Here is a 20,011-nt window from a genome sequence, read left to right as displayed (position 1 = left end):
TTGTCATATAAAGATATACACTTGTCTGGTGAGATTGAAATACTTTGTATAAAATCATCTTCATGCATATTTGGTGGTCTATAAACACATAAAATAAGCCATTTTGAACGATTCAATGTTACCTCATAAGAAATGTTTTCTTAATTGTTCGATTCTAAATCTTTTCTGCGTCTGGCTGGGATATCACTACGTATGTAGGAAACTAATCCGCCACCATAAGCATTTTGTTCTTAATCTGGAGTGTACGGTATGGTACGGCATATACAGCACAAAACCATTTAACTTGCTGGTACCCAGGAGTTTCGATAAATAGAGTACCAGACTTACCACCATTTGTAATTTTTGACAGCTGAAAGGTTATTGCACAACTTTGACTGATTCCGTTATTTATTTTTGTCTGCAGTCATGGGTGTTATTAAAGGAAGCAAAGATTTGTTTGGTTATGGGACAGTGGATGATATGGAGTAAGAAAAAATATCGTTATAGACTCTCTTAAATTCATCAAAAGAAATGTTCAGACAACAAACAAAAAGGTCAAAGAGAAAGCCTATAACACCTATGTCCGTCCACAACTCGAGTATTGCTCATCCATCTGGCACCCCTGGCAAAAGTCCCTCTCATACAAAGTCGAAAAAGTACAAAGATCAGCTGCACGGTTAATCTTTAACGACTATAATTCATAACTTTAACATGTCCAAAACATTGTGGAATGATACTTATTTCACTTGGGCATTGATTACATTTTACTCGGACTTTATCATAGACTCCCTGTATAAAATCTCGAAGTTTTAACTAAAATAAAGGTATCAAATCGAAATAATATTTCAATGAAACTTCAATGTTTTGTTGTTTGTAGCATCATTTGGAGCATGTGCAGTGAAAAGTCTTGATTTGATTTCTTAAATTGTGTGATATTTATTTCTAAAGTCACTATATGTTCATTGTAAAAATACCTCGTTATACCCAAGTGGAAACTGGCAGGTACTCTAAAATGCAGCTCTCTGATTGGTCAGCTAGAACCCCTAATGTTCTGTGATGTCATGATAAAGTTATGAATTATACAAGCAGTGTAACCCAGATGATTAACACCCTAAACTGGCAAACTTTAGATCAACGGCGCATACAATCTTCTCTCATCTATTTTTACAAAATCCGAACGAATCATGTATGCGTCGACCATAACCATCTAACTCCAACCAGAAACCTTAACTACCTAATTCCACAGTCCCGTACTCAATACTTCTTCCCCCGTACAATCAGATTATGGAATGGCCTTTCTCACTATGTACAGTCCAGCCCCAGCCTCAACATATTTGCTGAGCGGCTGGCTACTGTACATCTGCAGTAACTTCCTTCACTATGTTTTTAACTTAGCACCTGTAGTAATTTTTATTCTTTGCACCTAATGAGTTTTCTCATTTTTTAACACTGCCAAGACAAGCGCCTTCCAGTCATAATCGCTAATGATTGTTGGAAGTATCATGTAGATGTAGATGTAGATCTACCAATCCTTTACAGACTAGCAAGACATTTCGACCCCAAGACATAATTTTCAACCCCAGGACATTTCGACCCCATCTATGTGGACATAAATTAGCCTCACATAGTAATTATGATCATGTAATCATACATTTTAATCGACAATATTAATTACAATGTCGTGTATTATAAAGTCATTATTGACCTGAGACTCCTCATAAACAAAAAGAAGTGGCTAGGGGGTCCCTAGATGTCTTTAGGGTCGAATTGTCCAAGGAAATTTTATTTTTGGGGTCGAAATGGCCCAGGGTTGAAATAGCATTCCTTTATATACTAAGTAGTCATTTTTCAGCCTTTCTCCAAAATATTTTAGTCGCTTTTCACTTTAATTTTGGAAGTGTCTATTGGCACGACATGCTGATTATTTTTCTTATTAGCACGATGGCCGTGCCGATGAGTATCCTTATCCGCATTGACAGGTGTTTCGGTAGCATTTCTATTTTTGGCATATCGGAGTTTTAAGACAGGAAGCATTATGTTCATTGTTTAAGATATTAAATCAATAGACATTAAGTAGGTATTTAATCAACACTGCAACATATGATAATATTACATACTGTTTTTTGTTAGTTGAATTAATTAGTTAATTCATCAGTTGAGGAACAAATAAATCAAAAGAAGCCAAAGAAAACTTGTTCATGTTACATATTACGTTTTTAATTTTATAAAGCAAACTTGAGTTATTCAACATAATTGTTATTCAACATAATAATAACATCGCATACTGTCCTGGGTTGTTAATTTACCTGAAGGTGCATACCAAAAATTGTCAAATAATAGATACTATCGAGATCTGATAAGCATATGCAGGGGAAAATCTTCAGAAAAGCTTAACTCAAGTTGTATATGAATACACTCAATATATTCAGTCGTATGGATAACAAAAATATCTGCATGACTTTCCAGGCATAATTGTTGTGCGAATGATGAAAATAGCTGACATGACTATCGTGCAAAAACAAAAATAACAAGAGCATGAAAACAAGCTATAAATTTAGTTGGAATAAATGTATGTAGGTTTACTTCATGTGAATCAGACAATAATTGTAGCAGATTCTTTATGTTAAAATGAAACTGATAAGTTGTCAACATCTTTACAATATCAGAAAGGGTAGGCCATTTCATTCAAAAGTAGCATTTTTTCATGGTTTTTATCTATGTTATAATGCAATACTATGTAAATGTAAGTCACATGTTACTTTTAGGAAATGTTTGCATAGTTTTATATATCTTACAAACTGTATCTTACTTAGGCGTAAAAAAAAATTGTTTGTTTCCTGTATCACGACCTACCCTAAATTTTTGGCCCGACCCTAAATGTTTTTATTGCCTTGGAGAAATTTTTTTTCAACTTTTTCACAAAAAGTTGTATAACTGCACTTTTTCTGCTTTAAACATGGCCAATGATGTTAGAAATCAACTTACTGATGCTCTAAAGGCATAACCCCCTTATTTGTAATCATTTTTTGACACAAAAATGATTTCCGAAAAGTCTCCCTTAATAAAAAAAAATTCCAAAAAAAAAATATTTTTCCGACCTACCTACCCTAATTTTTTTGAGCATGTTACCGGAAACAAAGAATTTTTTTTTTAGGCCTTTGTGTATATGATCTTATACCTGAATAAATCTATCTATTTCATTCATTTGGAAAGTCTGTGTGTAAAAAGTGCAATGGAAACAAGATATCACCTATCAAAAAATGTCTCAATGTGTTTATGGTAGCTCTACATTTCAGACACATTATCGAGCCTGTCAGTTCATCAGACAATGAGTCTATTACAAATGAGCCAGTCTCCACGCCACGCAGAAAGGCACCCCGTCCTAAGATACATAGTATGCAGACAAGCATCTCAGACCACATTAACAGTAGGAGGAAGGGGCAGAAACAGGCTAGAAGATGTGACAACTGTAAGTGAAAACTTCATATATATCTGAACATTTTGAATTTTTATTGTGATCCATGTTGAAGATTTCATGGTAAGGCATAAAAAAAATTGTTCGTTTCTGGTATCCTGACCTACCCTAAATTTTTGGCCCGACCCGAAATGTTTTTATGGCATTGGAGAATTTTTTTTTTCAACTTTTTAAGAAAAAGTTGCAAAACTGCACTTTTTATATGCCCGTTTGAAAAACGGGACGTATTATGGGAACGCCCCTGGCGGGCGGGATGGCGGGCGGGCGGCGTCCACAGACTTTGTCCGGAGCATATCTTCTACATGCATGAAGGGATTTTGATGAAACTTGGCACAGTTGTTCACCATCATGAGACGGAGTGTCGTGCACAAAAACCAGGTCCTTAGGTCTAAGGTCAAGGTCACACTTAGAGGTCAAAGGTCAAATTCAAGAATGACTTTGTCCGGAGCATGTCTTCTTCATGCATGGAGGGATTTTGATGAAAGTTGGCACAATTGTTCATCATCATGAGACGGAGTGTCATGCGCAAGAACCAGGTCCCTAGGTGTAAGGTCAAGGTCACACTTAGAGGTCAAAGGATACAAGAAAGAAAACTTTGTCCGGAGCATATCTTCTTCATGCATAGAGGGATTTTGATATAACTTGGCACAAATGTTCACCACCACGAGGCGGAGTGTCATGCGCAAGAACCAGGTCCCTAGGTCTAAGGTCAAGGTCACACTTAGAGGTCAAAGGATACAAGAATGAAAACCTTGTCCGGAGCATTTCTTCTTCATGCATAGAGGGATTTTGATATAACTTTGCACAAATGTTCACCACCAGGAGACGGAGTGTCATGCGCAAGAACCAGGTCCCTAGGTCAAAGGTCAAGGTCACACTTAGAGGCCAAAGGTCAGATACAAGAATGACTTTGTCCGAAGCATTTCTTCTTCATGCATGGAGGGATTTTGATGTAACTTGGCACAATTATACACCATCATGAGACGAAGTGTCATGCGCAGTTCCCTTCTTTAGAATTACTTCCCTTTGTTGTTACTATAAATAGCTTATATTGTAATATATTGTAACTTTTTCATTACTAGTCGTAGGGAAAAATCGAGACCACTTTTCTGTAGTACAACATGCATGCTACATCCAATTATGAGGTGTATTTTGACCAATCTCTACCTGGTAAAGATTTTTGTGTGGACTTACAATTTATTTTTGGATTTTTTTTTTTTTTTTTTTTTTTTTTTTTTATATAAGATTATCTTCCCTTAGTTGCTACTATAAATAACTTATATTGTAACTTTTTTATAATTGACCGTAGGGAAAAAACAAGACCACTTTTCTGTGGTACAACATAGATGTTAGTTTCAAATTTTAGGTGTATTTTAATGTATCTCTACCTGGTAAGGAGTTTTTTTGTGGACTTAGAAAAGCAAATGACTTACAATGATTACTAAACAACCACAAAATTAAAATTCCATTTGCAAATACAGGTGCTAAAGTAAAGAAATTTGCTGTGACGGGCGTATATTGTGACATTCTGGCACTCTTGTTATGCTTTAAACATGGTCAGTGATGATAGAAATCAGCTTACTGATGCTCTAAAGGCATAACCCCCTTATTTTTATTCATTTCTTGACAAAAAAATATTTTCCGAAAAGTCTCCCTTAATAAAAAAAATAATCAAAAGAAAAATTTCCAACCAACCTACCCTAATTTTTTTTAGCATGTTACTGGAAACAGAGATTTTTTTTAGGCCTAAGCACTGTGTTGTGTCTATGTTCATAACAGCAGTGCATCTCTTTTCTTCCTATGCTAAATGTCTTCAGTACCATCTGTTGCTCAGTGGTTAGACTGCTGATTTTGAGTCACAAGTTACAAACTTTACCAACAGAAGGCGTGAATGGTGTTGCACATTTCATTATCACTCAAGAACAGACTTAAACCAACTGCTATCGTTTGGCTTGGTCGCATGCTATGCTTCGGCAGGATATTCTTAAAGATAACTTTATACAGATTAGACAAACATGATTTAACTTCTTGTTAAAAGACAGGGTTGTTGAATTTGACACATGATATATTGCACTTTAAAAAACAGCAATATTAAATTTTCCTCAAAGGAATGATATAAAGTAATAACACAAACCATTAGTTAAAACCAACACTTTTTCACATTATTTCTATTGTTTATTTTCAGTGAGAGAATTAATCAACATGGTAGAGAAGGAGGATATTGAATTAGATTTCAATATTTTTGAGCCGTCCATATCTGCCTTTGCTGAACTCTTCAATGAACATGAAAAGATGAAGGTAAATTTGACATTACATGTCTTCAGTGTTGTTGTATTTTCTGTTCTGTTGGGATTATGTAGTCCATTTAATATCTGTTTAATAGAATTCTACTTAAGCCAGTGCTAGGGGTCATGAGGGGTGTTGCACTTTCCATTACCTTTCATGAATAGACTTAATCAAACTGAGTGCTATTAATTTGCTTGGTTGCATTCTGTGCTTCCAAGGTATCTTCTTACAGATTTCAATAGCATCTTTAAGTGCTGTGTGTCAGCAATAAAAAGTCTCCCCTTACTTGGATTCAGTGTTGTTATATTATCTGGTCCATTGGGATCATGGAGGTCACTTAAGCTGGTGCTAGGGGGCATGTGGGTGTTGCACTTTCTATTACCTCACATGAACAAACTCATTCAAACTGAGTTTGCTATTACAGTGCTTGGTTGCCTTCTTTGCTTCTAAAGGATCTTCTTAGAGATTTTATTATTTGTATTTGAAATAATATTTACAGTTATACCAATTAAATTTGTAGCACTTTTACTGTAACTGCAATCACAGATTTATCTTTTGTGCCTGCTTGGAGTTAAAACCTGTGCTCACTCACTCACATTGTCTATAAACACAAGATAACTTCAAACCTAACCATAAAAGCTCATTTACTAGCATTAGCATTGATCAATATCAAGATAGGGCCTCAATGGTTATCTTCAGACCACTTGCCACTCAGTAATGTGGGTTAACATCTTTACTAAGGGTGCAGAATTCTTTTATTTGAGGAAGCTGTTCAGCTGGCTTTCTGAAGATTGGGATTCTTCTCTGTTCCCCATCTGTCAGCAGGAGCATATAGGGTTATCACTGCCATTTAAGCTGAAAAATCTCTGTATGAAATAAATTTTATCATTTAAAACCATACAAAATAAACATACATTAATACCAGGGTGTAGGTATTTCTAAATACAGCCTCCAGTTATTATTAGAGCTGTATACTTTAGCTGAGGCGAGTGGTAAAAGATTTATATAAAATAAATTAATTTATAAAGCCAAAAATATATCATCCTTGTTAACAGCAAGGATTTATATTACCCAGAGAATATGAAACCGTCTTTAGTTGTTATGAACATTATTTCTGTCAGGCATGGAATGACTTTGTCAATTCTACTGAGGAGGAGCAGCTAGAATTTCTGCAGGGAGAAGCTCAACATCCTGGTAACCATGGCAGCAGTGAAGAATCTAATGACCTTGAAGGCAACAGTAGTGACCTTGACAGTTCCTGGGAAAAAATGGATGACAAACGTAGTGGTAAATGCTTAGAATATGACTGGAAACTTTGTCAAAAAGTCTTTTTTTGATTCTAGCATATTAGTTACTACTGCAAGATCAAAAGTAAGTTTTGATAATATTAAGATCTGAACATTTTTTCTGTTCTGAATTATATTGAAAACTTTTTATGCATATATGTTTTGCAGCAGGAAAATATAAAGGAAACATAAAGGTTAGGAAGTCCTAAATATATACTTTTTTCAGACAGTGTTATTGACATTACTTTGGTTTGGCACTCTAAGCTGCTGCAAATCTTAATAAGTTATGGCAATAGAAGTGAAGTTCTAGATATGAATCAGTGTTATAAAAATGTGTGTAATTTGAAAAACAATATCTGTTACAGCCCATCCTTCGTTCAGTGCTGAAGAGTGCTTTCAAAGAGTTGACAAGAATATTAGGACTATGTTGAAGAGAAGACATAAGCCAATGGTATATATAGTTACTTTTTGGTTTTATAAGGTATATTGGTGGTCTCCATGGCCAGGTGGTTAAGGTTGCTGACTTCGAATCACTTGCCCAATGCTGTGGATTCCAGACCTCACTTGGGATGTAGAATGATTTCATGTGAGGAAGCCATCCACCTGACTTGAGGAAGGTCAATGGTTCTACCCAGGTACCAGTCCTTGATGAAATAATGCTCAGTGGGGCAACTGAGTTCTTCCTCTGTCTCACAAAAACTGGAAAGTCACCATGTGACCTAAAAAGTGTGAGTGTAATGTTACGTTAAACTCGACATAAATAATGAGTTGTAGTTTTAGATTGGCCTCTATGATCAAGTGGTTAGAATCAGTTGTCTTGCATGACTGGTCGCTTTGAGGCTTGTTACGGTTAGATATGTTTGCAGTTTAGAAAATCATCCAGGTTGTCTTTGAAATGCTGCATGACCCTGATTTTCTATCAAAGACTGTTGCCCCTTGTCTTTGTAAGTGTGAGCCCTTCTGGTGTTGTCGTATGAAGAAGCCATCTACCTGACCTGCTTGCTGTCCATGGTCATTTGGTTCTACCCAGTTGACTTCACCTGCCTGAAGTAATGCTTAAGAGGGTCACTTACATTTTTTCTCTCAACACTAACAGTGAAGAGGGTGGGTGGACAGGTGGATGGTTTTATGGAATCAAGTTTTTCATTTTCGCTCAGTAACCTAAGTATGGGTTGAGGTATTGAAATGAAACTTAGCCTATAGGTGGCATTTAGTTAAAAATAGTGGTTTGGGCCAAAACCATGAAATTTTGTGCCCACGGAATTAAGTGAATTAAATGATTTCACAGTCAGTGTACATTAATATTACGGATGATATTTCAGGGTTTACTTGTAAGTCTGGAAGAAGAGATTGTGAATTTCTTCAAGGAGTGGCCACAGTCAATTTACATCTCGAAGTTATCAAGTAGCTATGAACGGATGATGTTACATGCCCTCTGTCAGTACCTAGATCTCATCTCAAAAAGTAAGTTTCAGTTTTTGAAATATTGTCAAATTAATCGCAAAATATGCATGTACTTATGCATGTTTGATGGTTTAAGATCATTTATTCAGATTACATAGAATAAATCTGGAAATTGAGTAGGGAAAGGAAAGTAATTCTGCATAAAAATGTCATCCAGTGTGTATATCAAAATAGCACAAAAAAACAAAAATGTTGACACATGAAATAATTATTCCAGGTAATGCCTTCAACTCTGATGACTTATGAGCAAATATTCTCAAAAAAGACACACAAACCTATACATTTTATTTGACGGTAAAGCAGACATTGTGATGATTTACAGCTTTGAAAACTCATTAAAATCTACATCATAGACCAATTTCTGTTCACGAAAATGTCTTTGAAATTGTGATCTTTTTTATTTGCTGAATTTTTTTAGTATGTAACCAGGGTTTAACCAGATTCTGTATTGCAGAAAACATTTTGATCTGAACATGCAGAACTACTTAAGCTGACAAGACTAGTTGCATATGGCAATATGTAGCATTTTTAGCTCACCTGAGCCAAAGGCTCAAGGTGAGCTATTCTGATCACTCACCGTCCGGCGTCCGCAAACTTTTACTTTAAACGACATCTCCTCATAAACCGCTAGGCCAGTTTCATCCAAACTTCACAGGAATGTTCCTTGGGTGAAGCTCTACAAAAATTATTCGAAGAATTGAATTCCATGCAGAACTCTGGTTGCAATGGCAACCGAAAGGAAAAAATTTTCTTCTCAAAAACCAGAAGCCCTAGAGCTTAGATATTTTGTGTGAAGCATTGCCTAGTGGACCTCTACCAAATTTATTCAAATCATGACCCCGGGGTCAAAATTGACCCCGCCCCAGGGGTCACTTGATTTTACATAGGAAAATCTTAAAAAATCTTCTTCTCAAAAACCAGAAGCCCTAGAGCTTAGATATTTGACATGTAGCATTGCCTAATGGACCTCTACTAAAGTTGTTCAAATCATGACCCCGGGGTCAAAATTGACCCCGCCCAAGGGGTCACTTGATTTTACATAGATTTCTATAGGAAAATCTTCAAAAAAAATTAAAAAATAAACCAGAAGGCCTAGAGCTTAGATATTTGACAAGTAGCATTGCCTAGTGGACCTCTACAAAATTTGTTCAAATCATGACCCCCGGGCTAAAATTGACCCCGCCCCAGGGGTCACTTGATTTTACATAAGAGAATCTTCAAAAAATTTCTAGAAATAAACCAGAAGGCCTATAGCTTAGATATTTCACTTGTAGCATTGCCTAGTAGACTTCTACAAAATTTGTTCAAATCATGACCCCCGGGGTCAAATTGACCCTGCCCCATGGGGTTACTTGATTGTACATAGAAAAATCTTCAGAATTTTCTAAAAATAAACCAGAAGGCCTAGAGCTTAAATTTTGGCATGTAGCATTGCCTAGTGGACTTCTACAAAATTTGTTCAAATCTTGACCCCCCAGGGTCAAATTGACACAGCCCCAGGGGTTACTTGATTGTACATAGGGAAATTATCATAAATTTGCTAAAAATAAACCAGAAGGCCTAGAGCTTAGATATTTGATATGTAACATTGCCTAGTAGACTTCTACAAACTTTGTTCAAATCATGACCCCCGGGGTAAAACTGGCCCTGCCCCAGGGGTTACTTGATTGTACATCGGAAAGTCTCCAAAATTTTTTCTAAAAATCATCAGTTTGACATTTGAAACATATAGCTCACATTACTCAGGTGAGCGATCCAGGGTCATCATGACCCTCTTGTTAATTCTTAAGTGCTAACATGCAAATTCGATGAATTGGTATCCCCCACCGAAAGGGTTTGTGGTGAGGAATGGCAAAAAAAAATATCTGGCAAAAAGTTAAGGATGTTACTAAGAAGCAAATAATTTCATTAGTCAAAATCATTTTAACAGAAAATGAATGCTTTTTTTGGTGTGGGTGTGGGAGGGGTTAGAGGGGGTGACCAGGTGAGGGTACAAAACTTCGCATGTTGATTATAAATATTGATGGAAAATTTAAAAAAAAAAAAAAAATGGGGTGGGGGATGCATGATCGGGGTGGTGGGCATAACTGAGTGAAGGAGTGAGGTGGGGGAATGGTACAACTTTGCATGTTGATAAATATTCATGGAAGGTTTGAAAAAAAAATAATAAAAAGGAATGATTTTTTTTTTTTTTGGGAGGGGGGTGGGGGAGGGTTGTGACCAAGGCAAGGTGGTGACCAGTTGTGGGTACACGACTTCACATGTTTATAATAAATGTTCATGGAAAAGAATGAAAGAAGTTTAGTGATTCTACCAATTGGTTGGTTATATACAAATCTGTGGATTTTTAAGCAGTTAAAGGGCAATAACTCTAAGGGAATTGAATCCCAAAAAAAACTTGACGGGCATCATCGCAGTATGCTGGATCATGTTTATTTCAAGTTTTATGAAATTCTACCTGCTAGTTACTGAGAAGTGGCTGCGGACAGTCTTTTTTGGGCATTTTTCATTAAATCAAGGGCAATAACTGTAATGGAAATTGAACAACCAAAAAAAAAAAACTTGACGGGCATCATCGCAGTATGTTGGTTCATGTTTATTTCAAGTTTCATGAAATTCTACCTGCTAGTTACTGAGAAATGGCTGCGGACGTACATTTTTCATTAAATCAAGGGCAATAACTCTAAGGGAAATTGACCAATCAAAAAAAAACTTGACGGGCATCATCGTAGTATGTTGGTTCATGTTTATTTAAAGTTTCATGAAATTCTACCTGCTAGTTACTGAGAAATGGCTGCGGACGTACATTTTTCATTAAATCAAGGGCAATAACTCTAAGGGAAATTGACCAATCAAAAAAAAAACTTGACGGGCATCATCGCAGTATGTTGGTTCATGTTTATTTCAAGTTTCATGAAATTCTACCTGCTAGTTACTGAGAAATGGCTGCGGACGTACATTTTTCATTAAATCAAGGGCAATAACTCTAAGGGAAATTGACCAATCAAAAAAAAAACTTGACGGGCATCATCGTAGTATGTTGGTTCATGTTTATTTCAAGTTTCATGAAATTCTACCTGCAAGTTACTGAGAAATGGCTGCGGACGGACGGACAACGCCATTTTAATAGCCCCCTCCCGATTTCATCGGCGGGGGATAAAAAGTGCATGAAAATATAATTTACCTATAAGTCGACAGTTTTGGTCATTGACAAGAAAATGGCATTTAGACATTTAATACTTACATGGTATTTGATACTGGTTAATGCTTGTGAAATAGTTTTAGACAAAAAATAGTACCACAGGGAGATATAATTACTGGTAGAATTAGTTATTGCTTAAGTTTCCTTTTTTTACAACATGTAATAAAAAATTGACCTGACAATTTCCCATAGGAGAATGTAATCATAAGAAAAGTAAGTAATTCGAAAAAGAAATCTTTACCAGTTTTGTGTCATTTTTTTAAGGCTGTGGTAGGCCCTATAATGCTCTTTTCTATGCACAGGTTATGACTGTGATGGTCTACGTCAAACTCAGGTAGAGAATCCACAACCGGAGTTCACAGTGCCTCAAGTTCTTCTTACTCAGTACCTGGAACAGAGCCAGATGTCGTCATGACAATAGTCTGGAGTATACTCACTCTGTATGACTCCACCCCAGTATTTTAGGGCTTTGTTTTTTTTTCTGTTTTAAATAAATGCATGTTGTCACTGCTGTAATTAAATGATTGGAACTGAACTGGCCAATAATTAGACTCAGATACACCTTCCATCAGAAGGTTTGAAAATATAAAAATGCAAGGGAAAAGCCCAACCAAAAAGATCTGAGCCTGAACCTTATGAATGGGGCCTAAGCATGATCTGCATGGTCACAAAAATATGTTTTGCAGTTAAGTTTCTCTTTTATATGATTGTATTTGTTTAAAATACATTTAACAGATAATCTGGATTTAAATTTCTAAAAGAATATGAAGAAAATAGTTTAAGAATTTGAATACCTCTTACAAGAAGAATGTTATATGTTGCAATGGCCCGTTTTGTTCCTATCTTTAAGCTTTGTTGTTGTTTTTAGCTCACCTGTCACATAGTGACAAGGTGAGCTTTTGTGATCACGCAGCGTCCGTCTATCTAGGTCAAGTTCGAAACTGGGTCACGTGCTGCAAAAACAAGGTCAGTAGGTCTAAAAATAGAAAAACCTTGTGACCTCTCTAGAGGCCATATATTTTACAAGATCTTCATGAAAATTGGTCAGAATGTTCACCTTGATGATATCTAGGTCAAGTTCGAAACTGGGTCACGTGCCATGAAAAACTAGGTCAGTAGGTCTAAAAATAGAAAAACCTTGTGACCTCTCTAGAGGCCATATATTTCATAAGATCTTCTTGAAAATTGGTCAGAACGTTCACCTTGATGGTATCTAGGTCAAGTTCGAAACTGGGTCACGTGCCATCAAAAACTAGGTCAGTAGGTCAAATAATAGAAAAGCCTTGTGACCCCTCTAGAGGCCATATTTTTCATGAGATCTGTATGAAAGTTGGTCTAAATGTTCATCTTGATGATATCTAGGTCAAGTTCGAAACTGGGCCATGTGAGATCAAAAACTAAGTCAGTAGGTCTAAAAATAGAAAAATCTTGTGACCTCTCTAGAGGCCATATATTTCATGAGATCTTCATGAAAATTGGTCTGAATGTTCACCTTGATGATATCTAGTTGAAGTTCAAAAGTGGGTCACGTGCCCTCAAAACCTAGGTCATTAGATCAAATAATAGAAAAACCTTGTGACTTCTCTAGAGGCCATATTTTTCATGGGATCTGAATGAATGTTGGTCTGAATGTTAATCTTGGTGATATCTAGGTCAAGTTCGAAAGTGGGTCACGTGCCCTCAAAAACTAGGTCAGTAGGTCAAATAATAGAAAAACCTTGTGACCTCTCTAAAGGCCATATTTTTCATGGGATCTGTATGAAATTTGGTCTGAATGTTCATCTTGATGATTTCTAGGTCAAGTTCAAAACAGGGTCATGTGCGGTCAAAAACTAGGTCAGTAGGTCTAAAAATAGAAAAACCTTGTGACCTCTCTAGAGGCCATACTTGTGAATGGATCTCAATAACAATTGGTCAGAATGTTCATCTTGATGAAATCTAGGTCAAGTTCGAAAGTGGGTCAACTGCGATCAAAAACTAGGTCAGTAGGTCTTGAAATAGAAAAACTTTGTGACCTCTCTAGAGGCCATACCCTTAAATGGATCTTCATGAAAATTGGTCAGAAAGTTCTCCTTGATGATATCTAGGTCAAGTTTGAAACTGGGTCACTTGCCGTAAAAAACTAGGTCAGTAGGTCAAATAATAAAAAAACCTTGTGACCTCTCTAGAGGCCATACTTTTCATGGGATCTGTATGAAAGTTGGTCTGAATGTTCTCCTTGATGATATCTAGGTCAAGTTTGAAACTGGGTCAACTGGGGTCAAAAACTAGGTCAGTAGGTCTAAAATTAGAAATATCTTTTGACCTCTCTAGAGGCCATATTTTTCAATGGATCTTCATGAAAATTGGTCAGAATTTTTATCTTGATGATATCTAGGTCAGTTCAGAACCGGGTCACATGAGCTCAAAAACTAGGTCACTATGTCAGATAATAGAAAAAACGATGTCATACTCAAAACTGGGTCATGTGGGAAGAGGTGAGCGATTCAGGACCATCATGGTCCTCTTGTTTAATTACGAATATAAACTCAGTTAATGAATATAATTATATAAAGCAGGTTTGTTTTACTCTTTCCAAAATAATGGCATTGAAGATTTGGAAAACCTGCACTGCAATTTTAGATTATCCAAGCTAGATTTTTCTATGAAAATCTGTATATTGATCCAGCGTATTAGCAGGTCTGATCAAGGAACTAAATTAGGACAATTTATCTTGTATAACTTTTGGTCAGATGCTGAAAACACTGAGAACTGAGTCTTAATTGAAATGGCTAAGCTGAAGTAGTCTGTACTTACTTTGATCATTTTGAAAACTTTGCTGTCATGTTTAGATGTTTTTTTAGCTCACCTGTCACAAAGTGACAAGGTGAGCTTTTGTGATCGCGCAGCGTCCGTCGTCCGTCCGTTAGTCCGTGCGTGCGTGCCTGCGTAAACTTTTGCTTGTGACCACTCTAGAGATCACATTTTTCATGGGATCTTTATGAAAGTTGGTCAGAATGTTCACCTTGATGATATCTAGGTCAAGTTCGAAACTGGGTCAAGTGTGGTCAAAAACTAGGTCAGTAGGTCTAAAAATAGAAAAACCTTGTGACCTCTCTAGAGGCCATATATATCACAAGATCTTCATTAAAATTGGTCAGAATGTTCACCTTGATGATATCTAGGTCAAGTTCGAAACTGGGTCACTTGCCTTCAAAAACTAGGTCAGTAGGTCAAATAATAGAAAAACCTTGTGACCTCCCTAAAGGCCATATTTTTCATGGGATCTGATTGAAAGTTGGTCTGAATGTTCATCTTGATGATATCTAAGTCAAGTTCGAAACTGGGTCACATGCGGTCAAAAACTAGGTCAGTAGGTCTAAAAATAGAAAAACCTTGTGACCTCTCTAGAGGCCATACTTGTGAATGGATCTTCATCTTGATGATATCTAGGTTAAGTTCGAAAGTGGGTCATGTGTCATCAAAAAGTAGGTCAGTAGGTCAAATAATGAAAAAACCTTGTGACCTCTCTATAGGTCATATTTTTCATGGGATCTGTATGAAAATTGGTCTGAATGTTTATCTTGATGATATATAGGTCAATTTTGAAACTGGGTCAACTGCGATCAAAAACTAGGTCAGTAGGTCTTAAAATAGAAAAACTTTGTGACCTTTCTAGAGGCCATACCCTTAAATGGATCTTCATGAAAATTGGTCAGAACGTTCACCTTGATGATATCTAGGTCAAATTTGAAACTGGGTCACGTGCCCTCAAAAACTAGGTCAGTAGGTCAAATAATAAGAAAACCTTGTGACCTCTCTAGAGGCCATACTTTTCATGGGATCTGTATGAAAGTTGGTCTGAATGTTCATCTTGATGATATCTAGATCAAATTTGAAACTGGGTCAACTGCGGTCAAAAATTAGGTCAGTAGGTCTAAAATTAGAAAAATCTTTTGACCTCTCTAGAGGCCATATTTTTCAATGGATCTTCATGAAAATTGGTCAGAATTTTTATCTTGATGATATCTAGGTCAAGTTCAAAACCGGGTCACATGAGCTCAAAAACTAGATCACTATGTCAGATAATAGAAAAAACCACGTCATACTCAAAACTGGGTCATGTGGGAACAGGTGAGCGATTCAGGACCATCATGGTCCTCTTGTTTTTGACAAAACGGCATTTTAGTAAGATTTTCTCAAATGGAAACTAAAAGGGACAGTACATTTTATCTACGTAATCTTAGAATTATGTTTCTCCACAATTTCTAAAATTTGCATGTAGGTTTTAAAGGGATTTGATAGTAAGACAAAGTTTTATACCTTTTTGAATTATACAAACGTCTCTTAAAAATGAAAAGAATGTGTAATGTAAATCATGTAATGATATTTTTGGTGTGTTTTGTTCTGCAGTTTATAAGGCTACATGCCTGCCTGTGTAAGACATGGTTTTCCCTACCTGAGGGACAATGTGGAATGGAAAACCGAGCGTTTGCGAGGTTTTTTATCCATGCTGTCCTGAGGGTAGGGAAAACAGCTGTCTTACACAGGCAGACATGTTAGATCATTTTTCTTGCCTATCATGTTCAAAATAGACAGTGGAGACAAATAGGTTTTTGGTATTTCCTGACATTATTTATAAAGTTTATGACGTCACAATGGTACCAGTACTGTGTGACGTCACCTTAGTGCACGCTATTTTAGACAAGGTTTTTCCCTAGGGAAAGACAGGAATATCTATCCCCGGCGCGTGCTCGGATAAATGTATACTTTCCCCGCTAGGTAGGCAAGAAAATATTGTTACATTAATCTTTAAAATATTTATGGCCATTCTGTTATGCTTTAATCACGTTTTAGTGAGTAGGAGGTAACGGATGATGGATGTTATTTATTATTGTGCCCCCCATGAGTGGTGGGGGCATATAGATTTGGTCTTGTCCGTGCGTCCGTCCGTCTCTGCATCCGTCCGTCCGAAGTTCGTGACGCGCCTAGCTCGAAAAGTATTTGATATAGATTCATGAAACCTTGCATGAGTCTTTATCATGATATGAACTTGCGCACCTCCTATTTTTCGTCTGGCTCCGCCCCCTATTTTTAGAGTTATGGCCCCTGAAATAGTCAAAAATGCACATTTTTACCTTGTGACACGCCTAGCTCAGAAAGTATTTGATATAGATTCATGAAACCTTGCATGAGTCTTAATCATGATATGAACTTGCGCACCTCCTATTTTTTATCTGGCGCCGCCCCCCATTTTTAGAGTTATGGCCCCTGACATAGTCAAAAATGCACATTTTCACCTTGTGACATGCCTAGCCCAAAAAGTATTTGATATAGATTCATGAAACCTTGCATGAGTCTTAATCATGATATGAACTTGCGCACCTCCTATTTCTTATCTGGCTCCGCCCCCCATTTTTAGAGTTATGGCCCTTGAAATAGTCAAAAATGCACATTTTCACCTTGTGACATGCCTAGCTCAAAAAGTATTTGATATAGATTCATGAAACCTTGCATGAGTCTTAATCATGATATGAACTTGCGCACCTCCTATTTTTTATCTGGCTCCGCCCCCCATTTTTAGAGTTATGGCCCCTGAAATAGTAAAAAATGCACATTTTCTCCTTCTGACATGCTTAGCTCAAAAAGTATTTGATATAGATTCATGAAACCTTGCATGAGTCTCAATCATGATATGAACTTGTGCACCTCCTATTTTTCATTTGGGTCTGCCCCCTGTTTTTAGAGTTATGGCCGCTGAAATAGTCAAAAATGTACATTTTCACCTTGTGACGCACCTAGCTCAAAAAGTATTTAATATAAATGGTTGAAAACTTGCATAAGTCTTTATCATGATATAAACTTGCACACCTCTCATTTTTTGGCTGGTTCCACCCCCTGTTTTTAAAGTTATGGCTCTTGAAATAGTAAACAAAATGCACTTTTTCACCTGATTATGTGCCTAACACAAAAAGTATTAGATGTAAATTCAGGAAACCTTGCAGGAGTCTTTATCATGATGTGGCCTTGCACACTTGGCATTCTTCTTGAGAATCTTACTCTTATTACAGAGTTATGGCCCTTGAAATAGCAGAAATAGTAGATTTTTTGTTTGTGATGCTCATAGCTCAAAAAGTATAGGGCCTAGAATAATGAACCCTTTTCATAAAATGTTTATTGAGGCTATACCCCATTAAGATTGCAAACGTTTGAATTATTGCCCCTTATTTGTGACAAATGTACCAGTGGGGGGCACACCCTGTGTCCTACAGACACATTCTAGTTTGAGTTATAACATGACGATTCTCTTCATTGCGCTTATTTAATCAATATTGAATAGTTGAACAATTATATTCCCCAATACATTTTAAGTGCTAATCATTTCTGTGAGTCAGGATAAAGATGTAAAACATGAAAGTTTTCTTTTGTTTTTCAAACCCTTTTGCCAGTTTTACTTTCTTACCTTGACAACACCAGCAACCAGATAGATAGATTTACAAAGCATCCGCCGAAAAGTTATTTATAGACAGACTTGGATTATCTTAAATGTCCACCTTCCTGTAAATTTCGGAAATAACAGAATTTGAGAATTGAATAAATATAGAGATCTAGACATTTACAAGATAATTGTGTCCATTCGCAATAACGTGAAAATCTATCTAAATGTATTTAATCTCACTGTACTTAATGTTGTGAGTATATGGAGACTGACGCAAGTGATCGTGATAACTAGACGATGTGTCGCATGCAAGTGCCCTACCGACAACTAAAATAAAAACTGAACGTCGTCCATTTCACTTAATAAAAATAATTCTAGCGATGACAGGTGTTTGCGTGTTTCGGCTGTATTCACCGCAATTTTTGAGCCTACAATATTGAAAAGTCGAAACAACGATGACTACTTTTCTTAATAGTTATTCTTAAAGTGTCGTAGATTTGTGTTTCATCATCGTGGTATCACAGTTCCATTATTTCGACTTTTAAGCATCGTAGTGTCTTACTTATGCTGTTTTGAACTCTTCAATATGCAGCGATAGCCCTAAATGGACTGTAGGCACATAACTTAGAATTACATGGCGGGTACACAAATGAAACATGAAAGTTAGATGTATTGCATGCAAGAACCATGTGGACAGCAGTCTCTGTGCAAGTCGGTGTGTCATTACTCGCAACACTTTAATTTCTGTGTCATTACATCCAAAAAGCGGTAGCATTCTTGTACTATGGCCGCATTACTGGTTCGAAATTGTTAAGAGGGAAAATTACACAGGAAGTTTCCCATGTTAAATCTGGCAGAGACAGTGCTAGAGACATGCAGAACATTAAATTTGTTCATTAGTTTAAACTTAGTTATTCCCAGTAATGTATGTACAAGATTAAATACATACAAAATTATGGTTTGAACAAGATAAGCAGGGAAACATGGAATTCAGTTCCTTTGTGGACAATATACTTTGTTTTAATGTTTGAGCTCAGAACTGTATCAGAACAAGGGATATATATTCTTAGGAAACAAATAAAATTGGACATTTGTTTTGTACTTTCGTTTAACTGCTAAAGTACTTTGTCTATAAAACTTTCCAGTGACTGACATTCCTGACGGCGTATGACCACCTTAAGGCGTAAAAAATGTTCGTTTCCGGTATCCCGACTTGCCTTAAATTTTTGGCCCGACCCTAAATGTTTTTATGGCCTTGGAGAATATGATTTTCAACTTTTTGACAAAAAGTTGCAAAACTGCACTTTTTATGCTTTAAACATGCTTAGTGATGTTAGAAATCAACTTACTGATGCTCTAAAGGCATAACTACGGAAGAGCATTAGTGCCTGCGGTGTATGTTATATATTAACTCGAAATTTCGAGTTACCAACTACAATAGTTTACGTTGATGTATTGGGCCTGGCCAAGGTTAGGTACCTCACTCGGGTGTATCCATTGGGTATTGGGTATATATGTCAATGAAATATAGACATGCCCTAAATGAAAGTGTAGTTATGAGTCTGACCAAGACTGGGTACCTGGACAGATCTAGATTTTGAGGAGAGGTCATAGAAGGTGACCGGGAAGTATTCAAACTTAGAGTATTTCACTATTTTGACCATATATGGAAGGTTTTCGACCTAGTTCGAGCCTCTACCACCTGAACATACTATACATGTCAATGAAGGTATATATCCTGGATAAAGTTTGAAACCTAGAGTAGCTCTAGAGGCTATGATAGGTCATACATTGATGTATGGTAGTATATGTTCAAGTCCCTACATGTCGGTACAGTATATGGATGTGTAGATAGATGATTCCACTTCGAAGAGTCAAAAGTCGTCCATTACAGTTTTGAC

The 20,011-nt window shown here is 36.6% G+C and overlaps 1 protein-coding gene across 1 annotated transcript; it reads left to right on the top strand.

The window, feature by feature from the left end:
* Positions 1-313: 313 nt before the first annotated feature.
* On the top strand, positions 314-18,088 carry LOC123525937 (R3H domain-containing protein 4-like). Its single transcript, XM_053537781.1, has 7 exons — positions 314-464; positions 3,276-3,448; positions 5,640-5,752; positions 6,862-7,027; positions 7,392-7,477; positions 8,349-8,490; positions 11,995-18,088. Exons 1-7 carry the CDS (start codon positions 406-408, stop codon positions 12,105-12,107), a joined length of 852 nt encoding a protein of 283 aa, XP_053393756.1. The 5' UTR covers positions 314-405; the 3' UTR covers positions 12,108-18,088.
* The last annotated feature ends 1,923 nt before the right edge of the window (positions 18,089-20,011 follow it).

This window comes from Mercenaria mercenaria, chromosome 3, assembly GCF_021730395.1.
Source record: "Mercenaria mercenaria strain notata chromosome 3, MADL_Memer_1, whole genome shotgun sequence".
In the NCBI taxonomy this organism is placed as follows: Eukaryota; Metazoa; Mollusca; class Bivalvia; order Venerida; family Veneridae; genus Mercenaria; species Mercenaria mercenaria.
The sequence above is the reverse complement of the archived record's forward strand: the minus strand, read 5'-3'. Positions and strand labels throughout refer to the sequence as shown.

Excerpts from the sequence above, each read along its gene's own strand:
- LOC123525937 (XM_053537781.1), top strand. The coding sequence starts at position 406 with ATGGGTGTTATTAAAGGAAGCAAAGATTTGTTTGGTTATGGGACAGTG. Across the intron at positions 465-3,275 it reads GGGACAGTGGATGATATGGA|ACACATTATCGAGCCTGTCA; the intron begins GTAAGAAAAAAT and ends TCTACATTTCAG. Across the intron at positions 8,491-11,994 it reads CCTAGATCTCATCTCAAAAA|GTTATGACTGTGATGGTCTA; the intron begins GTAAGTTTCAGT and ends TTCTATGCACAG.